Genomic DNA, 26,142 nt, shown 5'->3' with positions numbered 1-26,142 from the left:
GATTGGAAAGGATTTCAAGTGCAATTCAAAATAGTTTGGGTTTTATCCTCTGGGAAATAGGAAATCATTGGATTAACCTATGGAGCAGTAGGTCTGAATTTCCCTTATGAAAAAAAAAAAAATCTCTAGTGGCCTTAGGAAGGATGACTCATTCAAAAGGTTGTATATATGTTTATGCTCCTGTCATTTGTATTTATGTGCGCTCACCTGTCCTTTCCTTATCTTGTCCTTGGTGTTCTGCTTGACATGTGATACTGACCAGTTCCTCTCTACCTCTACATTCTTTCAAGTCTCTGTTTTAAGTCCCTACAACTGCCACTGATAAATGTTCTTGAAAGAAGGTAGATGAAGCGAGTAGGGAAGGAAGAGGAGGAAATAATATGAATAATCACAAAGGAAATATCAAAGAAGAGAGAAGTTTTACTAATAAAAATAGCAATGTAATGGTTAATGGTATTGAGTGCATACTATGTGACAAGCTCATTACTTTATGCTTCACAGTACCTCATTAAATCTCAAAACAACCCCACAACAAAGCTACCAATGTATCCCCATTTGCGGATAAGCTAAGTGAGGCTTAGAAGTGGTTAAGTAATTTGACTATGGTTATAAAGCAAATGAGAGAGAAGAGATTCAAGTGAGTCCTGTCTGATTCCAAATCCCATGCTTTTAACGTTTATACTATACTTCTAATGATATCAGTTACTGAATGTTAGCCATGTGTCAAAAACTATCCCAGCTGCTTTGCACAGGCTACCTCTAAGACCTACAACCACCTAAAAAAGTAAATATCATTGTCCCCATTTCACAGAAGAGAAAGGAGACTGAGTAGCTGATCTAAAGTTGTACAACTAGTAAGAGGCATCACCAGAGTTTGGGTGGTGATGCCTAGTCTGTTTGGATGCACCCTTTCCACTACATTATGATGTGTATATATTCTGATTCTTTCCTTCCTTCCCTGCAAAACTCTTCCCCATCTCTACATTTCCAGATATTACCTTCAAGGCTCAGCTAATATCTTACTTCTTCCAGAAGCCTGTCTGCAAAATATTAGTTCACCATTGCATTCCTATCACAATTATTTGTGTAACATTCATTTAATTTGATCAAAATAGATATGTACTTATTTCCTCCTATATGTTTATGTTCTATATCCCCAGTCAACTCCACAGTGCCTGTAGCAGGCTCCTCAGACAAGAAGTACTGTCCAAACACAGCTTACACTACTCAGCCTCTAGAAGGGGACAAGAATTGTGTCATAATACTTTGTATCCCCCAAGATAACTGGCAGAAACCTAAGTATAGTAGGGCTTAATAAATAATGTGTTGAATGACTCCAATATACTCTAAAAGTAAGAAGTTTTTGGCCAGGTACGGTGGCTGATGCCTGTAATCCCAGGACTTTGGGAGGCCAAGGCAGGCAGATCACAAGGTCAGGAGATCGAGACCATCCTGGCTAACATGGTGAAACCCCGTCTCTACTAAAAATACAAAAACTTGGCTGGGCATGGTGGCGGGTGCCTGTAGTCCCAGCTACTCGGGAGGCTGAGGCAGGAGAATGGTGTGAACCCGGGAGGCAGAGCTTGAAGTGAGCCAAAATCATGCCACTGCACTCCAGCCTGGTCAACAGAGCAAGACTCCATCTCAAAAAGAAAAAAAAAAAAGAAGAAGTTTTCAAAAATAATATTAGCAACAGCTAACTCTCCCTGTATGTATGGAGACTTTATATATATTCAATCCTTATAAAAGCCAGTAACTTAGTTACTATTGTTATCTTCTTTTTACAGAAGAAACTCTGTAAAATCAAAAAAGTTAAGTGACTTGTTCAAGGTCATGCAGCCAATAAGGATGGCAGAGTCAAGATTCAAGCCCATGCAGTCTCACTTCAGAGTCAGCATTCTTTTGACTACTTTATAATAAAACCTTCACTCAACAAATATTGCAATAAAACCTTCACTCAATAGATGTTGTTCCAAGATTAAACAACTCTCACGTCTTAGAAAAAAATTGTAAATTCACACATTACTTCTGCTATAAACACTGGAAAAGATAGAAAGAAGAGTCTGTCTGCATAGAGTAGAAAACCAGAGTAGCAGGTACAAAAGTGCTAGGGAAAATAATAAGAAAAGAAAATTGAGAAGTATTTCTCTTACAAAAAATTAGTGTGTGCCATTTTTGCATAATTTTCTGTGATTTATGAAGCATCCATGCCAACTTCCTCTCAATACACCAAATTAGAGAGCATACCTCCGAGTGAGCAACCATTGTTAAGGAAACACCCTGAAACCCTACCCCAGAAACATGTAATCCTGAACCAGTGAAATACAACCACCTCTGCACTGACACACAACAGCTGTTTAGGGTGTCCAAGGAATGGCCTGAAGATAGGAAAAATTGGAAAACTGAATACCAATTTCCAAATCTTTTAAACTTTATTAAGCTGTTGCGAAATTCATGGAAAAGAAATGTAAGATATATCTCTACTTTTAAATGGCAACAAGAAATTTTTGATAACTTCAAAATCATGAAAAATAGAGGTAAGTGATGTATGCTTGTATGTAATTCATAATATATAATTTGCAAGGCCTTATCCTGTACGTTATTTCTTTCAATTCACATAATAATTTGGTGAGATCAGTAGTATTATCATCTCTACAGAATCAGCCTCTACAAATGAAGCTTAGAGAAGATAATTTCCCACAGTTGTTTAGGTAGGAAGTGGTGACACCTAAAATCCCAGTCCTCTAAAACAAAGCCCTTTCCCTTGTATCATGTGGTTCCTCTCATAGAAGAAAAGGGAAATAACAGTATCTTGTGTTACAGAGGGGGAAAAAGTAACAGTGATTGCAAAATGGACGACGACTAAAACATTGGAATGACAGGTTTCATCTCTCTTTCTCTACTCTTTTAAAGAATCTCCACATTTCCCCTTTGAAAGTAAAATAAATAAAATAAGGGGTACAAGTAATAAAAAAATAAAGACCCTCTCAGTTGCTTTCCATCCCCATGTTCCCTAACTTCACTCCTCCACTCTCTGAACCTTGTGGAACAATCACAGTAACATGGTACCACCATAGTTATGTGATAGACACTCAAAAAAGCCCCATTACTCAGTTCAGAGAAAATGCCAAAGGAAAGCCTGAGAAAACCTAGAACATGGAAAATAAAGCAATTTTCCCTATAGAACAGCATGATAATTCTCCAAAGGAAAATATAATATAGCATGACTATACAGAAGCATTGCGTGGTATGCTGTATGTGATGAAAAAAAAAGTGGGGGAACTAGAGTCTGGAAAATGGAAGAAAAATGAAAAAGCAGACAAGCCTATCTAGAATCTGTTATGCCTGCAGAATTCCATGCCTCAGAGTAAAGAAAAATGCCTGCTTCAGAATTCTATAATTTTCTGGGGAATCGAGGTCAATAAGCATGTCTACCCTTTCTCAGAACCAGCACATAGAATTTTTCATCATCCATATGCAAGGAATGACAAGTCAGACACTTCATTGCAGAGGCAGCCATTGTGAAAATGGCCACACAGGATACACCTGTGATACCTCTGGTCATAGAGATCTTTCTAAGTCTGGTACTATGCCGGTAACATACAAACATATGGTTCCAGAGATGGTTTCACTGTTGTTCTTTCATTAATTCATTTGGTAAATACACATATGTATATGCCTGACACTGTTCTAGCTGCTGAGGATAAAGCAGTGAACAAGATAAAACACCTGCCCTTATATACTTGCATTCTAAGTCAAATTAAACCACCTACAAGATTTCTTCCAACTCTAAGATTCTTAAAGTGCAAATGTCCCTGGTAGAAAGACAATTTGAGCATTTAAAGGAAAGGGACCACCTTCTAGCTTCAGCATCTAGCATAATGCTTAGCACTCAGTAAAGGTTTTTGAGTAAATGGAGAAAACCACTTTATAGATTGAGCTTTCCTTAATCTGAAAACGCTCCAAAATCTGAAAATTTTTGAGCTCCGACACAATGGCCAAAAGACATGCTCATGGAAGCATTTTAGATTTTTAGATTTTCAGAAGAGGGATGTTCAATCCAGTATCTGCAAATATTCCAAAATCCTCCCAAAAAAGTCTGAAATTTGAAGCACTTCTGATCCCAAGCATTTTGGATATGAGATACTCAACCTGTATTAAAGATGTAGAAACAGATTTAGTTGGTTAAATAAATCACGATGGTAGGTGGTAGGGCTAAGAACTATGTCCTGTCAGAGTGCTATTCTAGGAACACCTTATAATTTTGATAAAAATAGGTTAAAACTTTATTTTTAAGGACTACTTGGTTACTGAAAGTCAGTTCCCCAACAGTTAGTCTCTGCATCTTTGCTTATCTGTGTACTTATTAGCACCATACAATTTAACACTTAGTTTTTCTCTAATTGGCATCAAAAATAAGATTTGAATGAGCTTAAAGATTTAAAAAAAAAAAAAAAAAAAAAGTACCTCAGACGTTATCTGGCTCCAGCCTCTCACTTTTCAGATAGGGAACTAACCAGATGAGCATGGAAATTTGCCTGAAGTCCCACAACTAACCCATGGCAGACGTAGCACAAAAACCCAAGTCTTCTGACACTTAGCCAGATGTTCTTTTCCATCACCACACCATCTCTTCTAACTTCCTTGATGGTAGGAACTATTTGTTCAATGTTTTGGGTATTTCCACGAGCACACAGAAAGTATATAATGCTACTGGCATATTATATTACCCAACAAATTAACTATAAAGAATTTTATTTTTCAAACCTGACCTTTCCTGCTCCCTAAAACTTCTCTATTTCAGTTGGGCTAGAAAATTTGTAACAGCTTTTGAACCAAGATCCTGGCCTAAAAGATTCCAGCAGGAATTTGCTAAGCTTAATGCAGAACAAGAATAACTATCCCAACATTCTTTTACCAGAAAAAAGAAAAAAAAATGTCAGGGCTTACAGGATAAGCCCCTTCCAATTAGGTTTTTCCAAAAAATAACTTAGTAGTTCAAAGACTTGCATTTTCAGGAAAAGAGCCTATCTACTAGCCTAGCTGAAAGGAAATCTTCCTGAGCTGCACTTACAAACTTGATCTACTCTCCAGCCAGGCCTCCCTCAAAGAGGTGTCAGAGATTGCACAGGAGCACTAAATTGAGAGCAACCAGACTGTTCTGGTTCTGTCACTTATAAGTTTTGACATTGGGCAAAATCACTTATACTCCTTTTGTTTATTTTACCCATCTGTAAAATAGGGATAATAATATTTACCCTGATTACCTCACAAGGTAATGAGGTAGAACACATGAGCAAATGGTCATAACATCAATTTGAAAAGTATAAAACACCATACAAATGTAAGGTAGAGCAATTAATCATTAGTATTATCACTCAGAATGACTATGTGTTTCAGAGGCCAGGAAGCTATCTTGTAAATCCAGTAAGAAAAGGGCAGAGGCCATGTGACATAGCAGGAATGTCAAAACTTTGGAGTCAGATAACTATAGATATGAATTCAGATTCTGTGACTTTGACAAGCTGTTCAAATTATTTAAGCCTCAATTTTCCCACCTGTAAAATTGGGATAGTACTACTGTGGAACTACTATAAAGAGCAAGTAACACATACTTTTTTCTAGCCATTATCCACAGTTTTGCTTTCTGCAGTTTCTGTTACACACAGTCAACCAAAGTCCAAACATAGGTGACTATAGCACAATAATATATTTTAAGAGACACATTCCCATAATTTTTATTACAGTATATTGTTTTAATTGTTCTATTTTATTTTTGTTGTTATTCATCTCTCGCTATACCTAATTTATAAATTAAACTTTACCATAGGTTTGTATGTATAGGAGAAAAACAGAGTATGGATACGGTTCAGTACTATCTGTGGTTTCAGTCATCCACTGAAGGTCTTGAAACACATTCCCCATCAGATAAACAGGGAAGTATTGTGTGTGTGTGTGTGTGTGTGTGCATTTGTGTGTGTGTGTGTGTGTGTGTGTGTGTGTATGTATCTTGTATGGTATAAAATAGTAATTATTATTATCATAAATAAATTTCCTCTTCTAGAGGGCTTAGAACTTCAGGGTTTTATCAGGCATTCCACCATGTAAACAGTTTTAATATCTATGATGTAAACCCCACCAACCACAAAAACAACATTCTTGACCAACGTAGTAAAAAAAAAATCAGATGTTAATTAACCAGCATATTACAAATCAGGCCAGAGTTTAGGAGCCAGTTCTATCAATGGATATTTTCTCAGTCACTCAGACAAACTGTTGTGCTTATTTCAAATCCAGTGTACTGAAGCTTTCTTTGTGACTGGATTGTTGGACTGCTGCCTGCATTTCTGTCTTCTGTGAAAATGCCAAATGTATAGAAATTTCAGTCACCAGATTAGATGCTCGTCTTAACAATATATTATGCTGTTTGGTGTCATGTTGACATCCTGTTGATGATGTTCATGACTTTTTATGCCTTCATTTTGTTCTTTGGTTTCACTAAAAAGTAAAAAGCTCTTAGACTAATGAATTCAAACTCTTCAGACATAGTGCTGCTTCCCTTCCATGAGAAAAGGATATATTTCTGGTTGCAGACATATGTGGCACAGACATGAGATCACAGCTTTAAGCTTAATAGAAGAACATAACAATCTATTCACTGTTTACACTTTAGCCCAAAGGGCAGCTGGAAATCACAACCAGCCATATGCAGTACCGAACAAGTGGTCATGACTTTATTAATAAAGCCAAGAATTAACAAATAAGATTCTGGGAATGGTACAGTGAGGGGCAGGAGTCTCTCACCCCAGGCCCCTCGAAGTACTAGGCATAGGGCCCAGGCTATTGTTGAGAATGTCCTTTGGGATTAGACTATTCTCTCTGCCAGGATTTCATTTGCCATCTTTCATATTTCCCAGTTCTCCCATACAGTGTTTAATCAGCTGCTGGTTGGAAAGGGCTCCCTATTCTTCTTGCATCCTGACATCCTGAAAAGGGAGCAAGTTATAAAATTATCTACATGTAACTGAAACAAATTGCACATATAGATATGTTTTTGTACCATAAAGAACTATTTCAAGTAGAGAAAAATATGCAAATAATCTCTTACTTAATCCTTCCCAGTCTATGACAGGTATGAGTAATATTATCTACAATCTATAATGATAACCGATATTGAGAAAGGCTTAAGGACACTGAAAGCAAATTGTAGAACAAAGATTTAAACCCAGGTCAAATTCCATGTTTTCACCATTCAATAACTACCACAGAGAACTAATTACTTGATAATCCACAGCCTATCATCACAATTACTTTCTTTCTGCACTGAGATATATACAAATTTACTAGGAAAACTTACTACTCAAAGTGAACCACTGTTTAACACTGAAGCATTTCTTACATACATAAGTACCACAATTTACTAATTTTCTATCTGGTCCCTTCACTTCCTTTCCATATCTAACAGATACTGTCAGGTGATAAATTTGTGACCCAAATACGAACATCGTAACACAAGTGTAAGAGCATAAAACCATCAAAACATGTATAAGCCTTCATCAAAGTGAAAAAACTCTATTAGGTCAGCAGAAATTAAATAATCAATAACTCTTATAAAGATAACTACACCCCCTAAATCTATAAAAATTTAAAAAATTTAATATGACTGCTCATATAGATGGTACAGATATCTGATATTTGCTAGAATAAATAGTTCATCCAAAGCGAAGTTTATTCAAGTGTAATGGGTAGAGAAGGAAAATCTAAATCTACAGGTTAGCTCCTCAGACTAGGTCTAAATATAGTTTAGATTTTGAGAAAGCACATTTTGCTTTTATGTGTGTTCTAATTTTGGTTTTGTTCTGTTTCTGAAACAGAAGTAAAGTTGCGTGTTTTGAACTACACAGTCTTTTTATTAGAATTATCACTTTCAGGCTAAATATATCTTCAGTTTTCAATTGGGTCCAAATGAACACTGTATTCAGAAAAACAAGAGCGGAGGAAAGAACAAGGTTCCAAATGCACCCTCCCTCACACCATGCTAGGCTAGAAGAGACAGTATATATACTGAGATCTTTTTTTTTTAAATTATTTTTTATTATTATACTTTAAGTTCTAGGGTACATGTGCATAACGTGCAGGTTTGTTACATATGTATACTTGTGCCATGTTGCTGTGCTGCACCCATCAACTCGTCAGCACCCATCAACTCGTCATTTACATCAGGTATGATGCCACTGGTGGCCTAAGTCATTCACAAACTTATGACACAAAGTGTAACCACATTTTCTCCCTTGAGGCTTAAAGGAAAGACTCTGCTCCCAAAGTAGAGACAGTACTGTGTATCCACAGTATGAAGCAAAAGGAAGAAAGAGAATACCCCAGTGAAGTGCAAGATTTATCTCAGATAACTTTCCCCGGAATTATAAATCACCTTGGAAGACTGCTCTCAATCTCACCCTCAGCTTAGATACATCACAAAATAAATGCATGATTTACAAATTCTAGGAGCTTATCACCACAACAGCGTGAATCAAAATGGTGCAATGGCTAAAATTTCCAAAGGACTAAACACCAATAATAGAATAAAGAGAAACTGTTATCTAGCACCTTGAAGTTTGTATATATACAAATAATGCACGTACATTATAAAAGTAAATTTTCTAAAAAGTATTACATCTAATACAGTAGGGAAAGTCTTCACTTATCATTAATGGGTTCTTGGAAACTGAAACTTCATATAAAACAACCTATAACAAACCCAATTTTTTAAATTAATTAATTAATTAATTTATTTATTTATTATTATTATACTTTAAGTTCTAGGGTACATGTGCATAATGTGCAGGTTTGTTACATATGTATACTTGTGCCATGTTGGTGTGCTGCACCCATCAACTCGTCAGCACCCACCAACTCGTCATTTACATCAGGTATAACTCCCAATGCAATCCCTCCCCCTTCCCCCTCCCCATGATAGGCCCCCGTGTGTGATGTTCCCCTTCCCGAGTCCAAGTGATCTCATTGCTCAGTTCCCACCTATGAGTGAGAACATGCAGTGTTTGGAACAAACCCAATTTTTTAATCATAGTTATAACAAATCATTATTAATCTCATTATTCAGGGACTTTCTGTATGTCTTTTTACTTAAAAGTCTCGGCTTCCATGAACTTATTGATGATATTAAGTGAGGACTTACTGTAGTCTCTTACTTGTCTATTGGCCACAAAATAATTCTTCAATTGACTAGCACTCCCATTACATTTTGCAAATTATAGCAGACAACAGAGACATAGCAAAAAGAGAACTGAACATAATAAAATTGCAATAAACTATAGGTCTCTAGTCTGTTTCTCCCCAATATCTAGATTTATTTAAAGTTCAGATTAAAGAGGGAAAAGATCAGCCTAGCCAACATAGCAAAACCCCATCTCTACAAAAAATACAAATGTTGGCCGGGCACGGTGGCACACACCTGTAGTCCCAGCTACTCAGAAGGCTGAGGCAGGTGAATCATTTGAGCCCAGGAGGTTGAGGCTGCAGTGAGCCGCAATCTCACCACTGACTCCAGCCTAAGTGAAAGGGTGAGACCCTGTCTCAAAATAATAATAATAATAATAATAATAATAGAATTAAAAAGTGTCTTTTCAACAAATGGTGCTTGGAAAACTGTATATCTACATATTTAAAAACTGAAGTTTAACCCTTATGTTTAATTATATTTTTCAAATTAATTGAAAATGAATCAAAAACAAAAGCTAAATATATAAAACTCTGAGAAGAAACCTTAGAGGAAACCGTCGTGACATTGAAGATTTCTTAAATATGACACAAGCAACAAAAGAAAATCAGATAATTGAATTTCATCAAATTAAAAACTTTTATACATCAAAGTAAACTATCAAGAAAATGAAAAGGCAACCCAGAGAATGGGAGAAACTTTTGCACGTCATATATCTAATAATGGGTGAGTATATAGCATATATTTAAAAACTGCCACAACTCAAAAACAACAAAAACAACAACCTGATTCAACAATGAGCAAAAAATTTGAATAGATTTTTCTCCAAAGAATGTATATAGGCCAGGCGCTGTGGCTTATGCCTGTAATTCCATCATTGAGGCAGAGGTGGGAGAATAGCTTGAGGAATTCAAGACTAGCCTGGGCAACATAGCGAGACTCTGTTCTCCACAAAAAGGAAACCAACCAAACAAAAAAGAATGTATACAAATGACAATAAACATATGAAAAGATGTTCAAGATCATCAGTCATTAGGCAAAGCAAATCAAAACAGTGAGATACCACCTCATGTCCATTAGAATGACTATTACTTAAAAAAATGAAAAATAACATTTGCCCCACCTACAGCTAACTCCCTATTCAAGTCATTGCTCAAATGTCATATTCTCAATGAGTTCTTCTCTGATCATCCTATTTAACATTGTTTCTTTTCACCAGTCTTCCTTATCCTAATCTCTATTTTTTTCTTTTTCTATAGCATTCATAAACTCCTAACATACTATATAATATACTTACTTGTTATTGTTGTCTGTTCCATGAGAACTGAAAAGTATTTGTTTTATTCACTAATATATTTTAAGTACAAGAATCAATTAACTAGTTTCTCGCCTAGAGATAGAAAAGAGTTTAAAAGTTTTGTAAACCAAATCATTCTTTAATCAGTTCTTATCCTCTTCAACACCAATTATTATCTTCCATTTATCATGAACAAATAACCAAAATACAGTGGCTTAAAATGTAGTGCTCCATGTTACTAATTATTTCAGTAGAATGAGGTCTCAAAATTTTATTCATGCCCTAACATTCACAGTGTATATGCCAGTTATTCACTTATTGTCTCTTGATTCCCATATCACTCTTCAATTTTCTGCCTTGTGATGCTGGGGCACTATATTTTCCAGACTTCATTGCCAGCTGCTTTCTGGTTAGGTTCTGCCAATGAGAGAGACTAGTAAGAAATTAGAACGTGGGGAGAGACAAGGGACTTCCTTCCTCTAACTACTGTCCATCATCCCTTCAGCAGCAAAAGACACTTATGGCTGCACCATTTATATTTCCACCAGCAATGGCTTCTTTCAGTCCTCCCACAAGCTGGCCACCATGCTCTTAGTGATTACAGCATAAGTCATGCCATGTTCTCCTCAGTGGTCTGAACAGAAGTCATGCAGCACATCCTCCCCGTCAAAAGTCCAAGCCCCAATCACAAGCTTTTCCAAGCTTGTGGGTTTAAGTAATACAAATTTTTCCATTTTGTTCCATCAGCCCCATCGCTGGTAGCTGCTCCCTACAGTTGTTAATATCTGGGTTACCTCAGCCTCCTTTTTTGCTTTTTTGGTTTTCCAAAGCCTATGTAACAAATTCCTTCAATGAAATCCCATGTATTTTAACTACTTATCATGTTTTTTGTCCTGACTAGACACGGCTGTATCTGGTAGAGTATAACACTTCAGGCAGACCAAAAGATTGACAGCAGAATAAATTTATAACTTTGTCCCTTAGAATTTATATAATTCAGATTTGTTATATTATCTCAACCAAAGAGTTATAAAATAGATCTTTAAAATAGAACCAAAAAATGGATTGAGATCCAGAAGTGCTATGTTCATATCTGTATACTCTCATAGAATTTATCTCCAACCCACTCCTCTCTCTTGCCTACTCCATATCTCCATTTGGATGTCTAACATGCATCTCAAACTTAACATGTCCAGAACTAAGCTTTTGATATTCCCTCTAAACCCTGTACCTTCCAAAGCCTTTCCTATCTTGCTTGTAACTCCATCCTTAGCTTCTCAGGCCAGAATCCTAGAGTCATCCTTGATTCCTTTCTTTCTATCATCCAACAAATCCAGTCTGTCAGAAAGTCCTGTGAGTTCTTCATTCAACATATATTCAGAATATAACCGCTTCTCACTACCTCCACTACTACTCAAAGCCACCAAGAACTCTCACTTAGGTTACTGTAATAGCCTCTTAAGTGGTCACCCTGTTTCTACTCTTTTGCATCCCTATAATTTATTCCCAACAACAACCAAAACAATCCTTTTAAAATAAACATGAGTCAGATCATACCACTTGTTTGCTCAAAATGTTCTAATGGCTCCCCATCTCCCACAGAGTAAAAGTCAAATCCTTACAACCACCTACACATTCCTATCTAACCTGGCCCCTATCATTTTTCTGACTTCATTTCCTATTATTTCCCCCTTCACTCACTTGTCTCCAGCCACTCTGATCTCATCCCTCCCCATACCTTGAACATACCAAGCACACTTCTACCTCAGAGTCTGCACTGGCCCCTCCCTCGGCCTGGAATGCTTTTCCCCAGATATCTGCATGGTTCCCTTTCTCTGTTACCTCAAGTTTTTAGGCAAAAATTTTATTCTCAATGATACCCTCCCTGACTATCCTATTTAAAGTTGCACATATACCTCCACCCTGGGTGTTTCCTATCCCCCTTTCTTGTTTTATTTTCTCCACAGCATTTATCTTCTACCTTGCTTTATAATAATTTACTTGTTCTTTTTTTTAATAAATTGCCTGTTTCCCTCTGCTAGAATGTAAACTCCTTGAGGGCAGAGATTTCTGTTTTGATCATTGATGTATCTCCAATCCCCAGCTGGTGCCTAGCACATACTAAGTGCTCAGTAAACACTTGTTGAATAAAATTCCAAACTCCAAAGCACCAAAGAATAATGAATATGTGTACGTAGACACACTATGTGATACATGTTGCATGTGTATAAATATTATCTTGCCTTTATTCTAAAGTGTAAAATTGTATTTCAAACTCTAATACTATAGTATTACTACACCAAAATTACTACGTGCCTTTGTTCTTATGGAGTCACGTGAAATCAGGTGTAGAATTTTCTACTTCTGGCATCATGTTGGCACTCAAAACATTTTAGATTTCGAAGCGTTTCAGATTTTGGATTTTCAGATTAGGGTAGCTCACCCTGTAATACATTTAAAGAACTTCAGCACAATGGCTGGGTCATAGATAATACTCAGTATATGTTAGCTAATATTATTATAAAAGGCACCTAATATTTGTTAAATGACAGGTAAAACCTCCCAAACTCAGCATTTTATACTGCCTTAATTTGTTTACATTGTGAATGTGCTGAAAGCAAGAATCATATTTTATGCTTCTTTTGTATCTGGCATTGTATTGAACATATTAGTTCAATAAATAATTGATTTGTTTATTGATTGATTAATGACATATATTGTTAAATCTACTAAAAGTATAGATTGTGAAAGCCAGGTAACTCAAGATGTCCAGAATAAATAAAACAGGACTTAAGAAAAGCAAATTGTTCAATTCTGCCTCCTCATCACACTAACTAGGTATGATACTAAAGTACACCAAATACTTATTTTTAATATGCAATAGACATATGTATATTTTCTAGTAGAAAAGGAATAATGATAAATTAATGGCATAGGAATAAAAGACAAAAAGAAAGAAAAAGTAGAGACAGATGGCAGACTTTAAAATTGTGGAGCCAACTAATCAAGGTTGCTAGAAGTCACCAGGGAGAGTAAAGCACTAACAAAGACTTCAGTTGACAGTAAAGGGTGGGACTTTGTTGGAAAGGCCACTTCTCCAAAACACCATTCACAGATAAGCCCAGTTGAGTGACAGCTATAATAACTGACTCCAAAAGAAGTATACAGTTAACCACTGGTCACAAGAAGCTAGAACACTGATTTTTCACAGGAGAGGAACTGCGGAAGAATTTAAATAAAAGCAAAGTAATAAGAGAATAAAATCATCATTAACCACCCTTGAGATGTTGATGGAGAGAGCCAGTAGAGATTAGTCAATTTGTTATCACCATCTGGGCACCTGTATGGAATGACTGGAACTGAAAGATCCTTAGAAAAAAAGTAAAATTAAGGTTCTGATATAAAAATATTATTTCATTTATATGAATCCCTGCCCATCACTTTGAAGACATTTCATGTTTTGTCCTCATGCCATAAAAGTTCACACTAGTTAATGCAAACTATGCTCATACATATGATATAACCATTTTTTTCACAAAGGTAATTTCATGGTATGTAGATATATTTAGGTAGAAAAAAATCGTGAGAAGAAACATTGGCATTGTACAGAATGTTATTCCTAATAGTGTGTTAGCATATGAATATGTATACATCTATAAGCAACAGTGCACAAAAATAAATAAAATTTCATCATAAAACTGTGGTTATGGCAAAACTATCTCAACTTTTTGTTCCTAATATATTTTCATCCTTCACAGCAGAATGACAACCACGAAGGACAATTCATGATATGCAGTTCTATATTTCTACAAAATGTAAAGCAGTAAATTCTAGACACATGCCTAAAACAGAGATGTGGCAGCAGTCAATTCAAGCAAACGGGTCCTTATTCAGTTTCTGTCCTATTGTTTCAGGTGCCTTCCTTTACCTCACTCTTCCTTTCACACTTTGTTTTGTTCCTTGGGTCTAACTTCCTTCTTGGTGTTACTCTTTCACTACTAAATAAACTTAGACTTCTACTCTATTAGATAGTTCTTATCATCTATAACACCTTCCCTTATTGCTCTAGAAACAGTAAATCTTGCAAGTAAGTGATGCAATATCACACCTGAGAATTTAATTTATACGTTTCTGCAAGTTCCAGAGATACAATCATACCCAGGTATTGTCAATTTTTTAGAGCAAAAGTGTGTAGGTTTTCTGGTTGATTACTTAACTCTAATCCTTAAGAATAAAAGTAAACAACAAATACATTGAATAAACACATATGTGTATACATATTATATGTTCTGAACATTATTAGGTCATAACCATGCTGAAATGAAAAGAGGGAGGGAGGGAGGAAGGAAGGAAGGAAGGGAAGGAGGGAGGGAGGGAAGGAGAAGGGGAAGGGAAGAAGGAAGGAAGCTAACTTATCTTGATTAATACAGAAATGTAGCCCTTAGTATAGCTAATAAATACTCAAGGCTGTGCATCACTGACCCATCTTTAACTCAGTACAATTACTATGGCTTCCATGCTGATACTATCGCAAAATATTATGCTATATCATAATGACTTAAGTCATAAAGCCAAATCTTTCTTTCTCTGAATTACCTTATGTGCCTCTTCATTATTCAGAACATCCTGGACTGCATATGAACTAAACTGGGAATTACCTCTTATGAAACACTGAAAACCCCATGGAAGTCCACCCAAAAAATAAGGATATCTGTAAAACCTATTCCAAATGTTTTCATTGTCAGGAACTCAAATCTTTGTTAGCTCATTAGAATCTCTGGTAATTATAACATATAGTAACTTTTAGTTATATTATCACTAATTCACAGGTCTGCAGTTTTCTTTCTAACCCTTCTGCATTCTTAAGATTCAGAATTATTCAGATAAAATGATGGCAATGCATTTCAAAGTAATTCTAAAAATTAACTTCTACAGCTAAGCAATTGGTATTTCAAATATCACACGTGGAATACATTTTAAACAGAAAAAAAATAATATTAATGTCATTATCCTTTTCTCCTATTTAGCACTCTTAGAGTCTTATTTAAGAAACACATGCCACAATATGATTCAAATACTTTAAATAATAAAAATGTTAAAAACATGTGGTGAGGTTTCTTTGTAACGAAAAAAACAAACAAACAAACACACTCACGTGGCAAAAAGAATTATGTGCGTGTCATAAATTTACCCATTCTATGCTGTATTCTCTAAGGCAATGTTCTATACTCCATAAAATCCAAGAAACAATAAAATAAAATTGTGTTTGAAAGCCAGACAAATACTTAAATAGGAAAGAGCAGGTCCATTTTTATTCCTTTCATATTCATATTCTCTCTGTCCCATCTCACTCTCCAAACTTCTCTCCATGATCATCTTTGTTATTATTGATGTTTCTATATTTTCTATCACTGTTTTAAGAAAAGGAGACAACCATAGTCCAAATTCATAAAATGAAAGTCAAACTTGATGCAACACTATGCCTATTAGCAACTTTTAAGAATGGAACTTCAAAATAAAGCATCATCTAACAATAACAACAAAAAAATACTGCTGCCATTAGGCGTTATATGAAAAAATAGGTACAAGTTCCACCAACTCATGTAAAAAAAAAAAAGAAGCCTCAGAAGTTTACTATTATTAACTAACACTTCAAAGCTTTTTCAAACTTTCTGGCCCACACCAATTAATTTGCCACCCTACCCATTCATACAAAAGTTATACATATTATTAAACAGAATAATGACATCTTCTCATCACACCTAATCTCTCCAATTGAAATCAGATTTTTTGCATCACTGAACCAGAGAGGTTGTTACAACCGAAATGAAAGTGAGACCTAGAGAGTTTAAACACTTTGTTCAAGTAATTAGTTACAAATTAGTAGCAGAGTTAAAATTAGAACCCAGTTCTCCAAACTCCAAAACACCAATCCAGATCTTGAAACTTCAAAGCACATAAAAAAAAAGAGAAGAAATTGTCCTGGTCCTAAAGAATTCACTAAAACTCTAAAGTTGCATATTTCTGCGGTGAATATTATTTGGTCACAGTAATGGAGGTAATTGAAGAGCTAATGCAAACACATTTTTTTTAAAGATTTGACTAATCTCAAATAATTTAAAGAGCTAATGCACACCCAGCAATCCCATTACGGGGTATAAACCTAAAGGAATATAAATCCTTCTGCTATAAAGACACATGTACAGGTATGTTTGTTGCAGCACTATTCACAATAGCAAAGACTTGGAACCAACCCAAATGCCCATCAATGATGGACTGCATAAAGAAAATGTGGCACATATACACCATGGAATACTATGCAGCCATAAAAAAAGGATGAGTTCATGTCCTTTGAAAGAACATGGATGAAGCTAGAAACCATCATTCTCAGCAAACTAACACAGGGACAGAAAACCAAACACCGCATGTTCTCACTCATAAGTGGGAGTTGAACAATGAGAACACATGGACACAGGAAGGGAAACATCACACAATGAGACCTGCCGGGGAGTAGGGGGCTAGGGGAGGGATAACATTAGGAGAAATACCTAATGTAGATGATGGATTGATGGGTGCAGCAAACCACCATGGCATGTGTAACAAACCTATACTTTCTGTACATGTATCCCAGAACTTAAAGTATTATGATAATAATAATTAAAACAATTTGGCTAATCTCAAATAATTTCTGTAAACATGTGGCATACCTAATGTGATTTATTTTCTTCCTGGATTTATACCTTCTAAATTAGATTGGCTTAAGGTCAATATTAAAATGAACTTGCATCCCAAAACACTAGCAAGGAGTGGGAGTAGAAATGATAGTGGAAATAGAGAGAGAGAGGCATCCAGAATAAAAAGATGCTAGCTGCCAAAGGAAAGTCATCCTAGAATTAGAAAATTGTTGTACTCAATCCTCAAGACCTAATGCATGCATGTTTGATAGTTAGCTATAATTATAAGTGAAATCCTTTGCCTACTTCCTCTACACTCCTGCCTTTAAATGGCTAAAGCCTCCTTTCAGAAGATGGGTACCAGGAATACAGGAAGAGGAAGCATATGCAAATTGAGTTTTAAAATCATAGCACTCTTGCGGACAGTAAGAATTTCACATGATCTCTGTAAGGTTAAAGTAAGAATATGAGGGAAGAATTCCTCATGGTCATCACTGAAACTCATGACTACATTCTGCAGACCCAGCACAGATCAACTTAAATTTCCCCCAGGCAACTGTTGAAAATGGGGAAAACCTACTGCACTACTGATAGAACATTTAGACTTCAGAACTGACAACTGTATATTTTTAAAGACTCACTAAATATAAGAAAAGAGAAGGGAGATAAGGGAAGGGAAAAGAGAGAATTGGGGTGACAGAAAATATATGAAGTAGAAGAGAGGGAAAAAGAAAACAAAAAAAGAAAGAAGGGAATATTAAGGAGTGCTATCTCAGGAAATGAAAATCTCATAAAGCAACCTACAAAAGAATCTTTTATTTTTTTTAAAAAAGTCAAGTTGTTAGTTATAGAGTTATTGAAGATGTTGGTATTTGTTTCCAGACAAGGAAGATTTCAATTTTAAAATATAGTGATAAAAACTATATCATCAGGATTGAGCCTTATTCTCTTTTTCAGTAGTATATATACTGAATCAAGAGAAGGAAAAAGAGGAAGACTAAAAAGTGAGTAAGTAGATAAATAAAAACTGCAGGAAACAGGGTAAAGCCCTTTGTTAATTAGCTTCTTACTGTACAACTACTCAAAACTGTAATGTTAGTTTTCCTTGTTTATATCTCAGTTCCCAGGTATGCAAGGACAAAAATTAATCAATGTGAATTTTCTTCTCCACCAGAAATTGCCACTTTAAGCCAGTTAATAATATGAGGAGTGAGGTTGTTCATGCTAGGTACCAATGAAAATATTTTGTCACAGAAAGAACTAAAATCAAATGGACATAGAAACTATATAGGCAACCAACATTTGTTTTTATCAGAAGAGGGTAACAAGTAATTTCACTATACGAAAAAAGAGAAACAATTTTAGAAAAAAAAAATCCACTTGAAGACATTATTCTAAAGTAACATTTATTGTTTTCTTTTCATTGTTATTATTATCTTGTTCCTGCACATGTGACTCTGTCCAAGCATGTAGAAAAACATTTCCATTGTGTTAATATCTATAGCAGAAGAGTCAGGATTTTACTAGAAATTCAACAAACTCTATGTATCTTTTACCTCCTCCATACCCAGAAAATATAAACAAGCATTTTAAAAGTAAAAATGTTTCTTTTGCCATGAGATATTAATTTCAAACGCATTAGAAATTGGAACTGCATCATACTATGAGGAGACAAATAAGCTGATCAAGACACTACGGTTTCAAATTGTTGGGCATCCTTTCAGGAAGGCAACTTGGCAAAGTGTATCAAAACCAGTAAAAATTCTCTTTGAACTAGCTATCTAGGAATTTACTCCACAGATATCATCATAATAGTGTTCAAAAATTTATATGTTAAATATGTTCATTAAAGTATTACTCATGAGAGAGAAAACATCAAAACAACCTAAATGTTCAACAGTTAGTAAGTACTAACACATTTAACATTTATCCAACAAACACGTGCTGAGGCCTACTATGTGCTAGGTATTGTGGATTCATTAAATTAAAAATGTGTCCTTAAAGTAAAATACAATGCATCCTGAGATTTTGTCATAAGATCCCAAATTGCTTTTTTTTTTTTTTTTTTTGAGACGGAGTCTCGCTGTGTCGCCCAGGCTGGAGTGCAGTGGCCGGATCTCAGCTCACTGCAAGCTCCGCCTCCCAGGTTCACGCCATTCTCCTGCCTCAGCCTCCTGAGTAGCTGGGACTACAGGCGCCCGCCACCTCACCAGGCTAGTTTTTTGTATTTTTTAGTAGAGACGGGGTTTCACCGTGTTAGCCAGGATGGTCTCGATCTCCTGACCTCGTGATCCACCCGTCTTGGCCTCCCAAAGTGCTGGGATTACAGGCTTGAGCCACGGTGCCCGGCCCAAATTGTTTTACAAATTTAGTATAATTATATTAAAATCACAGAGATTTGGAAGTGGGGGTAGCGGGAAAGACTTGATAAAATGACTCAAAAGTTCATGTGGAAAAACAAATACTTAAGAATAACCAAGACAATTTTAAATGAGAATAATTCAACTAAAAAGTATACAAAATATGACTAATTAAAATTTGCCAAATGAATGGACAGATCAATTAAAGAAGTTAAGAAATAGACCCAAATATCCCTATAATGAAAATTATGGTGTTTAAAAGATGAATGATATGACTAATATTGTTGAGATAATTGGTTCTTCATATCTTAATTGCATATCACACAACAAAATAAATTCTAGATAGATTAGAAAAATTAAAGGTAAAAAATAACATTATAATAAAATATATGTGACCATTTACATAACATTATATGGGAAAGACATTTCTAAAAATGGTTCTAAAGGCAGAAATCAAGAATAAAACTTTAGATTTCATGAGAGAGATTTGATTTTCTAAAACTTTTAAGTAAACAAATTGATAAAATTGAAAAAAGTCTAAATCATACATGACAAAGGGTTACTATTTTAGCATATAAAGACCTCACAAATCAATACAAATTAATTTCCCATTAGAATAATGCACAATACTTTGTGATAGGCTATTCTAAATTTTTTTATATATATTCATGAATTTCATCCTTGCAACAGACCTATGACATAAGTAATATTATTATTCCCACTTTACAGACAAGGAAACTGAAACACTGAGAAATTAAGTAAATGCTCAAGTTTACAGAGCTGTCAAGTAACGATGATACAGCCAAGATTCAAACCCTGTCATCAACAATCTGACTCCAATATCTATACTACCTCTCAAAGGTTATGAGTAAGAAATTTATTTTTCAAAAAAGAATGCAAGCTGGGCACAGTGGTTCACACCTGTAATCCCAACACTTTGGGAGGCTGAGGCGGGTGGATCACCTGAGGTTGGGAGTTGGAGACCAGCCTGACCAACATGGAGAAACCCCATCACTACTAAAAAGACAAAATTCGCCGGACATGGTGGCGCATGCCTGTAATCCCAGCTATTTGGGAGGCTGAGGCAGGAGAATTGCTTGAACCCGGGAGGCGGAGGTTGTGGTGAGTCGAGATTGTGCCATTGCACTCCAGCCCGATCAACAAGAGTAAAACTCCATCTCAAAAAAAGAAAAAAAAATGCAAATAAATGAAGAAATATTCCATTTCACTACTAATGAAAGAAATGCAAATTATACTAAAAATAAGATGCCATTTTCTACTTGTCATATTGACAACAGTTAAAAATAATAATAATAATGTGTCAGAGTGGATGAGGAAAAATCAGTACTCTTAGACACTGTTGACAAGAGTAAACTAGTCAACTTTCCTGGAGGGCATTTTGGTAATATGAATCAAATTCCTTTAAAAAGGGATTCCCCAACAATCTATTTTTAAGAATTTAAACTAAAGAAATAATTACAGATGTGTGCAAAGATTTAGCTACAAAGGAGTTTACTGCAACATTGTTAATAATAATGGAGAATCAAAAATAACCTTACCTATAGATGACCAGCTAAGCTATGAAATGGCCACAATAGAATAGTCTGCAACCATTAAAATTAATAATGTAAAACAACAGGTGGTATCATAGAAACTGTAAATTATATACCATTAAATTATAAAATAGATTATAAAACATTTGATACCATATGATCTCATTTTTGTTTAAATATACATATATATGCACATTAGATAGATAGGCACAGACATAAAATCTTCAATACAAAAAGTGTGTATACCTTAATATAAAGTGAAAAGGGTTTTTTTTTATTTTTATGTGTATTGCCTAAATTTCTTGTATATACTATCTGTTACTTTTAGAGTAAATAAAAAGTTCATTTTAAAAAGAAAAGTTAGGCAGGAGAAGATAATTTGATGCCATAGGGAAATGCTCACATGTTAACTTTTTTAAAGTAGCTTGCAAAACAGCATGTGCAATAAGATCCCATTTTTCCTTTAAAAAATATGTGTATCTAAATAGAAAAACGTCAAGGATATAATCAGTATAAACATTCTGAGGTATCTCTAAATGTCATTACAGGGCTTTTATAATTTATTTTTTATATTTTCCAATTTTTTCCAATAACCATAGTTTGGTTTTTTAATCAGAAAAAATGTAATAAGAAAGACTATATTTACTCTTTTATCTAAATCCACTCTTCCAACTAATTGTTTAACAAGTCCATAATTATGGCTAAACGCAAAAAAAAAAAAAAAAAAAACATAGTAACTTCTTACTGCCAAAACAGACACAAATAACTATGACAGTTTTTCTAGGAAAAGCAAATCTCCTAAATGTATTGGTATATTCTATCCAACCAATTCCAAATTTAATTTAATGATGAAACCTGTCAACTATATCAAGTTGCAAATGAGACATAAAAAGAAATCAAGCAAATAAGAATAGATAGGTAGATATAATAAAATAAGATAATTGAAAAATAGTTAAACAGATGATAAAAATAATGTACTGACACTGGTCATCAATATAGCAAGATAAAAAAATAAATGAACAGGAATCAATTAATTGGCAGTGTGGCACTGCCAAAAGTCCCGGCCCTGATTTCTAAACATATGATCTTGAGCAAGCCAAATAATCTCTCCAAGTTTTAGATTCCTTGTCTTTAAACTTACAGTAAAAAAAATACATATATATATAGATTATTTGGCTTTATAATTACAGAAAAAATTGATACAAATGTAAAGAATTTCCATATGACTAAGCTAATATAAACCCTAGAATACCTCCAAAATTAGTACTTACTTAATTAAACACAGACGAAGATGGTAATGCCACAAGACAAAAAGAGAATTTTAGAAAGAAAGAAAGAAAATGAGAAGAGAGAAAAGAGCTGACATCCTTGATAGTGAAGAATTTCTGCAATAGGGAATCAAGGCCCAGGAAAACTCAGTAGCTTTTTCTTATTCCAGAAAAAGAACTGGGGACCAAATTTCTCAATTTTGGCTGCTAGCCTCCAGCCTAACTAATCACCCAGTTGCACTTCTGCACATGGAAAAGCTGATAGACCATCAACAAATTCTTTATCAAAATAAACACTTTGTAACACTGACAAAATTAAAAGTGTTGTAATCTATAAATGGCTCAGCCTGTTCTGTTAAAACTTTATCCCAGTTGGACACTATGCTTAAAATATGTTCAATTTTTTTCTTTACCTCTGTTGCAATTTTTAAGTCACATATATTTTCTTCCATCTCTAGAAAGTAAATTTGTTTTCATAATTTTCCAAATTATATTTATATACATTCCTCATGAAAATATGCATAATATAGTCAGTTTCATTTTTTTTCTCTCCAAAAGAGAAAACATGCTTGAAACCTTTTCTTTTTCAGTAAAAAATTCTAGTCTCACACATCTTGTTTCACTGACTTCCATATCTAAAACTTCTCCTTATTCCCCCACTCCCTCCCAAAACCCAAACATACACACACATACACACACAGGCAGAGGCACAATGGACACAATACCAAAATTTTAAAAATAAATGTTTAGACATAAAAACACCTGAGGGTGACACTAAGTTGTAAGCTATTTCTAAAACAATTTGTTAAGGTAGTGGGAAAAAAAACACACAATAGACATTCTAATCAAAGTCTGGTAATTTTTCTCTCCAAGTGAATGTTATTAACCAGAATAATAAACCACCATTAACATAAGCCACTTCTTACAGTTAATCATTATAAAAGAAGAGTAAAAGTCTTAAAAAGCAAAGTCTTTACCTATCAGAATGTTATTTTTACTTTAATTATTAAAGGATCTCTGGATATCACAGGGTTGCTTCTCTCCCAACCATCATCAAAACATTCAGTAAAAAACCTTTGTCAAATACGGTGTCACTCAGTTCATAAATAACAACATACTTGTCATCTGCACACATAAAGAACAGCCTAAATGTTTAATCAAATACCTCGACATCAGGAATTAACTTCTTGCCTTTGTCCTTTGGTGGCCACGATATCTTCATTGGAAGCCTCTATTGCTGTCATTATTTCTAATTGAAATCATCCTCTACCTCCACACCCTTCCACGAAGGAAACATGGCTTTTATCTTTGTCTTGCACATGCACACAACAGAGGGAGGGAGAATAATTTGCTATTTGCACTTTCAATAATAAAATAGCAAATTAATAAGGAGTGCTCTCTGTTATAGGATACCAAGCATGTTCAACACTCAATTCAGCTGTTGAAAAGAACTGCACTGTAACCCTTTTACCTAATATAGTATATTTTCAAAAGGCAGAGGAAATCTCTCAACTTGGGGGAAAATTATCTAAAGGTAAAGAGATGCTATATTTAATTCCTCCCTTGAAGCTTGTGTCTATTCTGAATAAAATACTGCAACTTTAGGTGTTTCTGTGCTTAGATTTAAGAAATGGACCTAAATGAAGTTAGAGAGTTCAATGTGGAATCATTGTCAACTCCAGGGTAGTTGTACTAGTTGTACTAGTAATGGCAGAGTCAGGATTTTAACCTAGGCAGACTAGCTAAAGATCAAGCTCTTAACCACAACTTAATCTCTTAAGCACCATTAAAAACAAAACAAAACAAAACAAAAACAAAAACAAAGACAAAAAAACTAATTAAAACTTTTTGTTCCCTTTTCATGGATAATTTGAAGTATACATTGAGATTAAATCCTGTTTCCCTGAGAAATATAGCTGTACAATGTTGTGTTAGATAATTATTGTATTAACTTCTGTTTAAGTACCCTTTGATATAGGAAATTTAGCAAAGAATGCACTCATGATTCTATGAGTCATGAAATAGAGACTTCTGTAACAATAATAAGAATTGCTCTTTCCTTCATAAAATGTTTAAAGTTCATTCTTTTAGGATTAATTCAGCTTAAATACTGAGTTCCTTAGACTCTCCCACACTTATGTCACTACATTGCTCCATAGATTCCTTACACAGCAACATCCTTATAACAGAGCAGTAAGAAGAATCAGAAAGGCAGCAAAATCCAAAACAGATGTCTCAAGGAAATACATTAAAGCTTATTTACTTTGCTTAAAGGAGAATTCCTCAGCTCAGAATCTATTTACTCTTACTTAAGCATAACTGTAGCATAATTTTAATTATTTGAGGAGCACACCTAGGTTCCAATCCTGCTTCCACCACTTACCAATAATACAATCTTGGGCAAGTTGCTCAACTTCTCTGAGTCCAGGTATCTTTACCTGTATAGTAGTTCACCTTGCTGCAGTGTTGCAGGAATAAACCTAATAGATACATGTAATGTTCTTAGCACAGTGCCTAGCATATACTAAGTGCTCAATAAATGGATCTTTAATATCCTTAAAATATAAACTAATAGCAATTCAAGGAGTTATTCTGAGAATTAAATGGTATCACATGTAAAAGCACCTACATTAGTGCTGTACAACAAAAGGGAGGCCTACAAAATGTTAGTTTTCACTCTTTTCTTATCTAATTTAACAGCTCATAGCCAAATAGCAGCTTATAAAGGAGTGTGGGAGGAGGACTGATATTGCTAAAGGCAAAAACACTAATTACAGAGAAATGACAACTTCAAGTCTGAAAAAGGCAAAGATAGGAAACCAAAAATTCAGACACAAGAACTCAAAAAAAAAAAAAAACAGCAATTTGGAGACCACTCAATGTAAAGATAAAAAGTCTTAACAGACGCTCAAGGAACAGCTCAGGAATCAGATGTTTGTAGTGATAGCTGAGCCATTGAGAAACGCTGTTAAAAAATTAAATTTAAAAATCAGAAGATAAAACTATGATATAACCTCATCCTCACATACATTACACCAAAATATTAACAGGAACTATCTCTGGTAATGAAATATAGGTTATTTTAATTATCTTCTTTAACCTTTCTATTTTTTCTAAACAAGAAACTGTTTAGGAATCAGAATGTATAGTTAAATTGTAAAAATAATATTGGCACGTACAGAAGAAGTCTTTAGAAACCTAAGAAATATATAAATGTGCAATAGATTAATTCATTCTAAACTGAGTTCCCTGTTCAAATTGCCTCATGACATCCTAGAAGAATAAAGGTATTAAAATAATGTAACATACGAGAAAAATTTGATTAGTTGTTGCACAATAAATTCACATGAAAAAGAAAAAAATGCTAAAAGTAGATTCATCTTAGAGATACTATTTTAAATAGTAGTCAGTAGCAACACAAACCTTATAACAAAAACCACATATGATTACCTCTATCTTTGCTTGCAATAATTCTGACACACCCTCATTTTTAGAGTAAAAAAATGTTTAAACAACTCTAGGAAAAGATAGAAATAAACTGAAAAAATTGAGAAATTTCAAGAAGCATAGTCATAAGTGAAATGCACCTTTTTACATTCTAAAATAGAAATAAAAATGCTTTCGGCAAATGTAGCTATTACCATGTAATCACACTGAACAACGGGAAAAAAAGAATGGCAGCATAGAAAGCAAACTAAAATATCAGAAATGAACGTATTGCTTTTTTTTTTTCTTTCTCACCTGTAGTATCT

General features: G+C 34.6%; 1 protein-coding gene across 1 annotated transcript in view; it reads right to left on the bottom strand.

Annotated features, from left to right (window-relative positions):
• The window catches only part of SOX6 (SRY-box 6), a 417,034-nt gene extending 393,368 nt beyond the window's left edge, over positions 1 to 23,666 (bottom strand). The window contains 1 exon segment of the mRNA XM_025358428.1: positions 23,556 to 23,666. Coding sequence (XP_025214213.1) covers positions 23,556 to 23,563 — 8 coding nt within the window. The 5' untranslated portion in view covers positions 23,564 to 23,666.
• Between the last annotated feature and the right edge of the window lie 2,476 nt (positions 23,667 to 26,142).

This window comes from Theropithecus gelada, chromosome 14, assembly GCF_003255815.1.
Source record: "Theropithecus gelada isolate Dixy chromosome 14, Tgel_1.0, whole genome shotgun sequence".
Classification (NCBI taxonomy): Eukaryota; Metazoa; Chordata; class Mammalia; order Primates; family Cercopithecidae; genus Theropithecus; species Theropithecus gelada.
Note: the sequence above shows the minus strand (reverse complement) of the source record. Positions and strands in the feature narration are given on the sequence as shown.